The sequence below is a fragment of the Camarhynchus parvulus genome, chromosome 6 (genome assembly GCF_901933205.1).
Source record: "Camarhynchus parvulus chromosome 6, STF_HiC, whole genome shotgun sequence".
NCBI lineage: Eukaryota > Metazoa > Chordata > Aves > Passeriformes > Thraupidae > Camarhynchus > Camarhynchus parvulus.
In genome coordinates this window covers 29,598,837-29,609,921 of record NC_044576.1, presented here as the reverse complement: position 1 = coordinate 29,609,921, position 11,085 = coordinate 29,598,837, and the positions used below count along the sequence as shown (strand labels likewise).

The following is an 11,085-nucleotide window of genomic DNA, read 5'->3' as shown; positions in this document are numbered from 1 at the left end:
TGTCTGCTGGTTTGGGCAGAGCATTGATGTTCAAGGTGTGATTTTACATCTAAGGAAAACACTCTCAGTTCAAAAGTGTACAAATGTACACCCCATGCAATAGGGACAAACTGTTTTCATCACTTGCCTTTATCAAAGCAACTTGAGTTGGTTCCACACTGCTGTGAAATCAGTGCATCTTCTGCTTTTATAAAACAGAACAATTTTGTTTCAGGCTAAAATAGAACTTGGTGTTCCTACTTGGAACAAAGATGATGTGCTTTTCACTTTTTATGAGACATTTTGGAAAGAAGGTAATAAACCTTTGATTTTCTCTACATTTTTCAATTTTTTCTTGTTTTTGTTTTGTTTGCCAAGGAAGATCAAAAACCCACACAGTGGAAATCTATTTTCAGTAAAAACTTATTGCTCATTTCCATTCTTCCATCACAGTGCCCAGGTGAAAATGCAAATAAAACTTAAAGTAAGTGTACTTGAAGGCAACTAGGCAATCTTATCACAGACTCATGGAATGTGAAGGGGTTGGCAGGGACCTTAAGGACCATCTAATCCCAACCCTGCTGCCATGGACAGGAACATCTTCTGATAGACCAGCCAGGCTCTTCCAAAGTGTCCCTGGACACTGCCAGGGATGGGGAATCCATGACTTCTGTGGGCAACCTGTTCCCGTGTCTCACCACACTCACAGTAAAGAATTTCTTCCTAGTAGCTGACCTAAATTTCCCCTCTTTCAAATTGTATCCATTACTCCTTGTCCTATAACTACAATTCTTGGCGAAGAACATAATAAAAAATACTTTTTAATTGTTATATTGTTTATTGCAAGACAAACGGTCTTATGCATTATTTGTGCAGGTTATTCCCGCTATTAATAGGCGAATGGAAGGGAGCAGCGCTGTGCAGGCCCTTCACAGGAACAGGTTGGGCTGGAAGGGACTTTAAGGATGGTTTGTTTCCAAGCCCGCCATGGGCAGGGACACCTCGCAGGGTCGCGGTGGTGCCGAGGAGCGGGGACACGGTGTGACAAGCGACATCCCGACCGTATTCGGTCCCTTTTCCTGAGAGCCGGCCCCTCACGGCCGCCGCGCTCCCGCCAGGGGGCGCTGTGGGCACGGGGCCCGCTCACCGCGCGGGGCCTGCTGTAGCCTCCTCGCTCCAGACAAACCCGCCCTGCCCTCGGGGAACCGCGGAGAGCGAACCCCGGGCGCGGCCGGGGACGGAGCCCGCGACGGCCGCGCCTCTTTCCGCGCCCCGCCAGTCGCTCCGCCCCACAGGACTACATCCCCCAGCATGCCCCGCGGCGGTGCCGCCCGGCGCGGATGCCGCCTTCCGCCCGGCGCGAAGTGTCGCGCGGCGCGGCCGGAGCTGGGCTGGGGCCCGGGCCGAGCCCGCCGAGCCCCGCCGGGCCTGAGGCGGCGGCGATGGGCGGCGGGCGCTGATCCCGCCCCGCTCCTGCAGCCAGGCGCCCGCCATGGAGGAGGAGAGCATGGAAGAGGAAGGCGGCGGCGAGGCCATGATGGACGACCAGAACCACAACAACTGGGGCGCGGGCGGTTACGGGCGGCACCTGCTCGGCGAGCGGCTGCTGCCGCCGGCCGGGCCGCCGCGCCCCGCGGGGCCCGAGCACAACGGAGCGGGGCTGCGGGGCTGCGAGCCGGGGACTGCCGCCGGCAGGGTGGGGGCGGCCGGGGCCATCGCCGCCATCAACATCAGCGCCTCGACCTCCAAGTTCCGTGAGTGAGCCGGGCCTGGGCACGGGGGGGCCCCGCCTGCTGCTGCTGCCGCTGTGCTGAACCCGCTGCCCCCGCTCCCCTGTGGGGCTCCGCTCTTTCCTGCCCAGACCTGGGTCTCGCCTCGAGAGGTTCTCGAAGCGAAGTCAGACGGGATAAGGCGCCTTGGAAGGCGAAAATAGCCTTTGCTCGCATAGCGCCCCAACTTGTGCTTCGCTGTCACGGTGCATGTGGCTGTAGAGCTGGGAGAGTGAGCGTGGGCAGGGCTCTCGGCCGCTGCTCCTTCTGAAGCCTTTTAGCTCTGACTTTTCCTATACACTTTATCTCTCAGCCTAGAAAAACCTAGAGATGAACTGGAAGCCTGTTTGGGATTGCTGCTGGCAGCTGTGGGCAGAGCCCCTGGAAGGGCCGTGCTGTCCCGGAAGGGATGAGTATCTGCAAACCACAGGGGGTTAATTTACCCAAGTTAGCCCCAAAAATAGAATCATAACATCAGAGAATGGTTTGGGTTGGAAGGGGCTTAATGACCATATTGTTCTGAGCCCCCTGCTTGAGCAGGGACACCTTCCTCTAGACCAGGTTGTTCAGAGCTCCATCTGTCCTGGCTTTGGGGGTTCCAAAATGACTTTTGCATGTAGCTTCTAACAAAAATAGTATTTTCTCGTTATTTTTTTCTGAGTTAAGATCGAGGGAATGGAAGATTTTTTGCTGTACATTTTAGTTCTACTTTTTTTCCAAAAGTCACCTTTCTAGGCAAAATAGACCATTTTTTTCTCATGGACCACTGGAAAACTTGGATTTGGCTAGTTAAAAGCATTCCTGGAAGTGCAGACGTGATTGCCATGATAAAATTTAGATGGGAAATGCATGTTGTGTGTTCTCCCTGCTTTCCCCAGTGCTCTCTCACCTGTCCATGTCCCGAGGTGATCAAAAGCTCAAAGTTCAGGCTTCTGGATTTCTGCTTCTCGGGTAAGCCTGGCTTTTATGGCACATGGCCAAGGCTGGCTGCTTTGAAGTTAAGACTCCCAGGCTCTGTGAGCTCCCTGGCATTTTGCCTGCCTTGCTTGTCAGGTCTCCAGGTACCTTGGGGTGGCTTCTAAACCCTGGAGACAGTTGAAATGAGATGTTGTTCAGCCTTGCTAAACTAGGCTCTTGAAGTCTTACTCCAGACATTCAGAATCTTAGTTTTTCTTTGTGTTTCACAATCAAAATGGTTTTCAAGCTGGATCTCCAGCAAGTGGGAAGGTGATTTTCCAGCTAATCCACAATTTATGTCTGAGGGGGAGAAGCAGCAGCATGGTTTTGCTTAGGGTGTGGTTTTGGAGTTCATGTTTTCACTTCTTCAGCATGGGTATCCCAACATAATATTTTACTGATTTTTTTTTAAATTATTTTCCTGGAAAACAGAGAATTCTCTAAGTGAAGTTCATTAGAACTTTTCCACACCTTTGTGCTGTGGACAGCTGTGATGGTACATGTAAGTGAACAGAACAAGTCCAGTGAGGTGGTATTGACTGAGAACCTCAAGGAGCTGAGGTGGGCTCCTGCATGTTCTTATCCTGGCTCTGAGAGAGGATCCCTTAATCATCTTTGTTTAATTTTCACCCATAGAAAAAGGGAGAAGGGTCTCTTTGGATATAAGTGTTTCCTAGGAGGGAATCAGTGTGTGCTGGATCCCTCCTGCCTGCTATGTCCCACTGATGGCAGAACACGTGTAGAGAAGTTTGCCAGTCCCAAGCTTGATGGAAAAGTTGTCTGTTCTCTGCTGCATAAGGCAGTTCTGCAGCTGGATGAGCAACAACTTGAAGCCTTGCTTCATGATGCAGAGGCTGTCCTGGACAGAGTATCCTTCCTGTCTTTCAAAGAGGCTAAATCCAGTTCTCCTTCCTTGAGATTTTGGTAAGACTGAGAGCTAAAATTAGAATAATGCATAGTTCATTTAATAGTTGTTCTTTAATAGCTTTTCTTCTACTTAAAGAAACTTAAGAAGAACTTCTATGTTGTACTAAACTTAAAACTAAATATTTACGTTGATCAGCTTCAGTCATAGCTGTGGATTGATAAAGCAGTAGTGTTGTGAAAAGTATTTTTCAAAGTTCATGAGGGAGAAGAGAAGGTGAAGAACTTTTAGTACTTTAAGAAGAACTCTTCTATAACAGTAATTGCAGCATAATGTGATTGAGGTGAACAATGAAGAGTTTCCATTTTGTTTTTTTCCTCCTTTTCAAGAAAGAGCGGTAATAAATGATGTTGATGCCAGTGCCATTTGGGACAGGCACATGTAGCTGTGTGCACTGGCATATCCACTAAATCTGCTGCCTTCCCTGTTGCATAACATTGCTCAGTGCAGTGTGTGTGCATTGCTGCGTGGGCAATGGTCTGGTGAAGAAAAAGTTACTTTTACTAACCAGCCTTCATGCAGGCTGAGAAACAGGTTATAAAAATAGAATAGAATTGGAAGCCAACCACGGGGCAAACTCATAAACTTGCTAATGTATGCTGGGATGTGTCAGGCAGGGGGGCAGAGCAAAATCTATTGTGAAAACATGCACATGGGGGCTGAGAAACAGGAAAGCACAGGGCCACAGTCTGTACATGACTCTTGGACAGCTGCCTGAAGAGTTTGTACACTTCAGCAAAATATTGAGGATTGTAGGGTGCACTGCTAATTGAGCAGTAAAGTTTCATGTATCTCACTTGCTGAGATGAAATGCAGCTTCTGGAAGATGCTTAGTTGCTTTCTTTCCTTTTGATTGCCAGAATAAATGACAGATAATTGTCAGACTGCTGTCTGCATACTTGGCAGTAGGTTGGATCAGCCATCCTGCTCTGTCTCTTGCTTTTTAGCTACAGATTTGAAAAAGTGAGTGTGTGCAAGGTTTTATTACCAGTTTCATGGGGGATGTATACCTACTCTTGATGGGCTATATTTTTTTGTTTTTTGTTTTTTAAGTCTTAGTGGGTTTTGCCATTCTTTTCATTGAAGTTGATATCAAAGAATTTGGTAGGTTGAAGCAGACTGTGTTTCCATTATGACTATAATACTGATATATCTAGGTTATGATAGCTCATGCATATTCTTTTTTACTGAAATGGTTTCACTGCTGCATTTCACCTAAAGTTTTATTTTTGAACTTTTTTTTTGTATGGAAAAGCAGCAGTTGTTGCTCAAGATTCATTTGTGAAGTCTTTAATAATTTTCTAGAAAATGCTGAATTCTCTGGAAATTACTGACTTCTTTCGATTCTGTTGGACTGACTTCTCTCCCAGCCCCACCTCCCCAGTCTTGCTGGAGTTGGATAAAATCCAGCATTCTAGCATGCTTTCTTACAAAATATCAGTGTCACTTCCCAGAAACCAACTCAATTGCAGTTTGGGAGTGCAAACTCTTGGGCAAATCCTTTTAAATCTTGAACACCTACTGTAGGGATAAGCATTTAAGCATGACATCCTAAAAAGAGAGAAAAATAAAAAATTAAGGGACAATCTGTCTTTCCTTGCTGAGGATCTGATTCCTTCCTTGCTGGGCTCGACCTTGTTGCAGAGCTTGTAGTTGGAGGGTCTTCAGGCCACCCTTCGCTTCTGTGTGTGTAAGAGCTGCCAGGAGAAAAAGGACTTTACTAACTTGTGATAGTTATTAAAATTTTAAAGTACTTTGTTTTCTGGATTAGAAGAATAAAAATAGGGATTGTTCAGTTTGCAGTCTTGGACTTTTAGCTATGTAAATATTGTGGTTGGCTTAGTTTCAGAACTGAAGTGTGGAAATCAAATTACATAGTACTTGTAAAAGACTTTTGAATGAGAATGAAGCTTTTCTGGAATGTTACTGTGAATTTATCAGTAAATTTTCTATGCAGACTTTTCTGTGCAAGTCTCATGGGGCTTTTTGTAAAAGTGTTTTGTCCTTTACCTGTGCAGCATGTCTAATGGGCAGACCTTCCTGTCTGCTGCTGCTTTCTTTTTCCATATTGTAAAAAAATATAAAAAATTAACATCTCAACAGCCTGTTAAAATTATTTTGCAGTGTTCCCAAATCTTCCTTGGCTATTTTCTTTCAAATTAATAGGGCTCATTTAATATGTTAAACCAGATGTGGGTGTGATTATACATTGAAATCTTAAAAGCAAGACTTGGTCTAATGTTTATGCTGACTTCAGCTTAATATTTTCTGTGGAAAATATTAAGCTGAGTGGTTCTGTGGAGGCCCATCTTTGTTGGGGTAGCAAAGTAAAAAAAAAGCTCAGATTTTGCTGCAGAGTGTAAGCAGGAATAGTAAAGGTGCTGTGTGGAGCTGCTGCTGAGAACATCTGCCTGGAGTGTGGGCTGTGTAGGGGATGAGAGCTCAAACAAGGCATTGCAAGACAAGGAACAGGGGCTGAGTTTATTGCCAGGGAGGTGCTCTGCTGTTGCTGACTGCATGGCTGCTCTTTCATGGGGAAGCTGACTTGTTGGACTTGTTAACTGAAATCCTGATGGTTGTGTAGTCAGCCCTGTGACCTTGACTCTCTCGTTGGCAAGCAGTGGTGTCCTTTCAGGTGGCAGCCTGGGCTCTTGGGGCAGTGTCCTGCAGCCCAGGTAGAGGGGACCTGGTCACTGCTCAGACACTTTTAGGATAACTAGGTCTGATTCTGTAGCAGCTGTGAAGCAAGAGGGCACCAATGGCTGCAGCTGGATGAAGAGGAGCCGGAGTGCTGCACTAACATCCTCCTCTAAGCAAAGTTTCTGGCTAAAATACCCTAACATAGCACACAAATCTGTAATACTTGCTCCTGCAGATAGAGTTCCAACACTTCCATGTCTCATACCTCTCTCTATTCCATCTTCTCTTTACAGTCTTCTATTTTCCTCATGATACTCATAACTGTTTTGCCAATTTCCTTACAATTGCTCTTTATAATGCTGCCAAAAGTGACTCACTCACTCAGCTCCTTTCAACCCCTTTGAAAATACCTTTCAAAAATATTGAAAGGTATTTCAATATTTTGAAATATTGAAACCCATCAGTGAATCTACATTTAAATGCATATTTAAAATTCACTGCTAACCAAAATATTTCTTTCCAGTGTTGTGTCTAAAATGGTCTGTGTGGGGTGAGAAGTATCTTTATTCTCTGTTCCATTTAGTGGAGTTCAAATGAAGAAGTTATTCTAGATTTCCTGGGCTGGATAGTTTTGATCCCCTTTTGTTTTGATAGATTTGCTTTGATTTCATTGCTTGGATTCAAATCACAGATTTGACTGAGGTGCTGGTGGTTGCTGAGGGCTTTTTTGAGTGGGTGCTGTGAAGCTGTGGTGGTGTGACAAGGCAGCGAGGAAGTGCTGCGAGTAACCCCTGAAGGGAGGGTGTGAACATGTTGGAACTGAGCCACAAGTGGTTGGTTCAGAAATCCTCCCTGAAAAGAGAGATATCCAAACCCTCCTGTGGCTGGGAAGGTGCCCTGAGTCACTGGTGCAAGAAGGTGCAGTTGGGAAGCTCAGGAGGAAGCTCAGGGAGCAGTGGGGAACCCTAATTTAAACACCTCCTGTTCTTCCCTCTGGTGATCTTTATCTGCAGGAGGAGTGTAATTGTCCCTGCTAGAGGGGAGCTGTAATGCAGATTCAGAAAAGTTGCCTGGAAGCCTAACTGCAGTTGAAGGCAGAGGGAATTGCATCATGTTTTAGACCAAGGAAGCTGCTGGTCCCACCTGAGACTTGTGAAATGAATACATCTGCTGGGAAGGAATATTCAAAAACCTACCAGTCTTGGCCAGAGCTTGTTCTCCTGAATGTGAAGATGCCATGTTAATGATCGATTCTGAACTGCCACAAAGTTAGATAATTTATCAGTCTGAACTAATAATTTTATAGATTTTTATTATTATATTTTCATGTTAGAATTCCCAGGAGTTTACTTTTCCATGTTACTTAGGCCCCAGGGAAATACCAAAGCACTGATTTGGTAGGTTTTTCTGCTTTTATTTTTTGTAAATACAGAGGTACAAATTCAAGTCTGGGCTTTAGTTTTAAATTAGGTTTTTTATTAGGTGGAAGTGAGCTGTTCCCAGGTTTTTTGGCCATGTTATTGGTGTGATCTGAAATCGCAGAGTGTTCACTTGTTTCTGGTCTTTTAGGTGAAGTTACTAAATGTATTCTTGTCTTTTTCTTGCAGTAATGAATGTTATAACAATTGAAGACTATAAGAGCACATATTGGCCAAAGTTGGACAGTGCCATAGATCAGCTTTTAACTCAGAGTCCTGGTGACTACATCCCTATCTCCTATGAACAAATATACAGGTAAGGAAATACTTTAAATGCTACATAACTTATTTTATCTTTAAAAGAAAATGTTTATTTGATTTTGTGGTTTATGCATATGTCATATTTTGTACCTTTGGGGAGACAGATGGGAAAGTCATGTGAAATACAGTAGTGTTTAAATAGAGTGAATAATAGATACATATCTTGACATACCATGTTAACAGGAATAAATGCTAAAGAATTAAAATGCTGAAATACTGAAAACACTAACATTAAAATAAACCCCATCACAGTTGCTTAGTGTAATGTCCTAGGAAATTATTAAAGACTCAACATCCTTTTCTTCAAAGAAATTGGCATGGTAAGCAGTTGACTTAATGTATCAAAAGTCTTCTTTATGATAGCTAATAGGAACCAATTTGGTGTGGTTGATGTGTAGAAGGAAATAGAAGCATCTGGTGCCAAGGTCCTTTGATGTAGATTGTCATTTGTGTGCTTTGCCTCAAGTGTTTTGGTGTGTTCTCCCCTTGGCAAGTTCCAGGCAGTTTGAAGGACACTCCTTTGGATCTCCATTCTTGTCTGGAGAAGCTTGGGCTGCAGCTGTCTTGGAGCTGCAGTTTGGTTTGAAAGGGGTCTAATCACACACCAGACCTGCCTTCAGGCTAAACCAGTGCTCAGTATGGGGATGGTGGGGGGTTTGCTTTCCCATCACACTGCTGCTCCAAACCAAAATGCTAAATGCTCTAGAGACCTGGCAGTTTCTTAAGAGATGAACTAAAATGGAGATGTTTGTTCTGTGGATAGCAGGTATTCAGGGTGTTGGTGAACAGGATGGAAAGTGGGTGACTGCTCTGGGTTTACTGCCCAAGATGCTGTTAAAACCCCTGGCCCTTGCACAACTGTGCTGCTGCTGTCTTGCTTTTCTTCACCAGAGTGTTGCCCTCTGTGGAATAATGCTGCCAGCTCCAGTCACTGATGGCTGGTTTTAGAGACTTTCAGCTCTGTTATCTCATGGCCACCTCCTTTTAGCCACTTTGCCTCTGCAGTTTAAAACTTTGGATTAAGAAAGGCAGGTATTCCATTTTTCCCCTTAGTTTCCATTGAAAACTTGAAGAAACTTCCTCTTTCCTCTGCAGACTTTTGGAACTGCTTTTATCAGGACTCAGAGATCAATCATCATGTGTATAAATAATTGAGATGGCTGTTTGAATTAAGAGAGCCAGCTTTAGTGTAAGTAATCAGAATCCTTTCCCAGCTGGAAATCCCAATGTGCAAACAGTCTGCAGTAAGAGATCTCTCAAAAGTGATCTCTGATAATGAGTAGGTGTGCAAAGTTAATGGTTTAATTAAACCTAGTTATGGTTTGCAGATAACTGGACTTCATCCTTGTCATCTTTCTACTCCTCAAAAGTTTTATTTACTGAAAGAATACTGGGTTTTGAGTTTCTCGTGGATAAGCCCTGTACATCTGGGGCACTTAGTGCAGGACTGTAATGATGCATGGATATCTGTTGGATATATTTTACTATTACCAAAACTAAAAATTTTCCATAGTTTAGTGTTACTGGTAAAACTGATGTGTCAGTTTTCCTTTAAAAATTATGTCTGGGGTTATAATTACTCTGCCAGAGCCTCTTTCAACCAGGAGATTGATTTTGGTTTTTTAAAAATATTTTTAGACTGTTCATTTGGTTGAGAATCTGGACAAGATAGATTGGCAAGGGAAGGATAATTGATATTTTTAAAAATTGGAATTTAATAAGGATGTTTGCTTGGAGTATTTTTGAGAATCTGTAGCAGACTTGGAGTTAAGATCTCAGCTTCTAAGCCAGTTCTTTAGTCTGAAAAGTGGAATGTTTCTTGAAGTGGTTCAAACAGCTACATGTATATATTTTTTTTCTTTACAGTGAAACTGACATGAAAATACAGTAGTATTCTTGATCATCTTTGTGCTGACTAAAGGAGTCGAGTTTTCCATAATGCAAACTCAAGTACATTATTAGATCCCCAAATATTTGGGTATTTGCTACATTTGACATGGTCAGTGTTAGCTGTAGGTGTTTACTCCCCAGAAGTGAGAGCTGGGAGGTAACTTCCAAGATGTCGCTGCAGATATTTACCATGGAGCAGTTTATCTGTAAACTATCAAAGTGTCATTAGTGTTTCAACTGAGTCCAAAGCCTGCCTGTGCATAGTCACTTCCAGTTACAAAAGGGTTGGATAAATTGGCAGAGAGGTGTGAAGGAAGGTTTGAGATGAGGAAAACATGAGCAGCTAAGTTGTCCTTCTGGCAGTCTCCACTGCCTCCCAGATGCAGTGCAGTATTCTGTTCCTCAGGAGAGCTTGGATATTCATCCACTGCTTACCCTCTTCATGTCCTTTTTGGGATTTCCTTTTCCTAAGGCATTTGGTTATGTTAAAGAACTAACAAGCTTGTGACTTCTTTTGGGTAATATCAGGGCAAGGATGATTCACAGAATTAGCTCACAATCATGAACTGAAAACAGGATCTCAGAATGGAGAAGGAACCTCTAAGTAGAAGTGTTCAAATCAAATGTAAACACACCCTGTGTGTACATGGAAAGACTGGTGTTTGACTACAGAACATGTTGCAGAAATAGGCAGCAATAGTGTGTGTAGCACTAAGGAGAAGTGTTCTTTAAATACCAGTCTAGTTGCATACAAATAAAGCAGTCAGCTTGTGGAAGTGGCTGTGTACTGGTTAGCTGTGCAGCAAACAAATGTGTGGCCATCTGCTGGGGTTACCCAGCTGGCTGATTTTGTAAGAGATCACAAAAATCAGTCTCACTTTTCTTATCAGTGTTTCTCTCTTTGATCCAAACCAAACTGATATTTTTGCTCTTGGCAAAAAGCATTACACCAAAATATCTTTTGCATTTGCATGTAAAGGATCTGCTATTGGTGAACTTGATATGAAAGAAAAAGAATGACCTTGACTGATAATGTATAAATAACAGCAAACTAGAGATGCTCAGTATTTTTAAAATATAATAATATGAGAGCTGTAGGGTATCTTTTGGTTTTTAACAAATAACATAGTTCACCAAATAAGCAGACTTTTGCCATCTTTGTAGTTTGCCTGTTTTTGTGCCATCT

The 11,085-nt window shown here is 43.5% G+C and overlaps 1 protein-coding gene across 2 annotated transcripts in view; it reads left to right on the top strand.

The window, feature by feature from the left end:
* Positions 1–1,355: 1,355 nt before the first annotated feature.
* CACUL1 (CDK2 associated cullin domain 1) overlaps positions 1,356–11,085 on the top strand; it is a 41,326-nt gene continuing 31,596 nt past the window's right edge. For both annotated transcript variants that reach the window (XM_030950999.1, XM_030950998.1), the window contains exons 1-2: positions 1,356–1,733; positions 7,878–8,004. In XM_030950999.1, the coding sequence (XP_030806859.1) occupies positions 1,472–1,733; positions 7,878–8,004 (389 nt within the window). In that variant the 5' untranslated portion in view covers positions 1,356–1,471. The remainder of the gene's footprint in view (positions 1,734–7,877; positions 8,005–11,085) is intronic.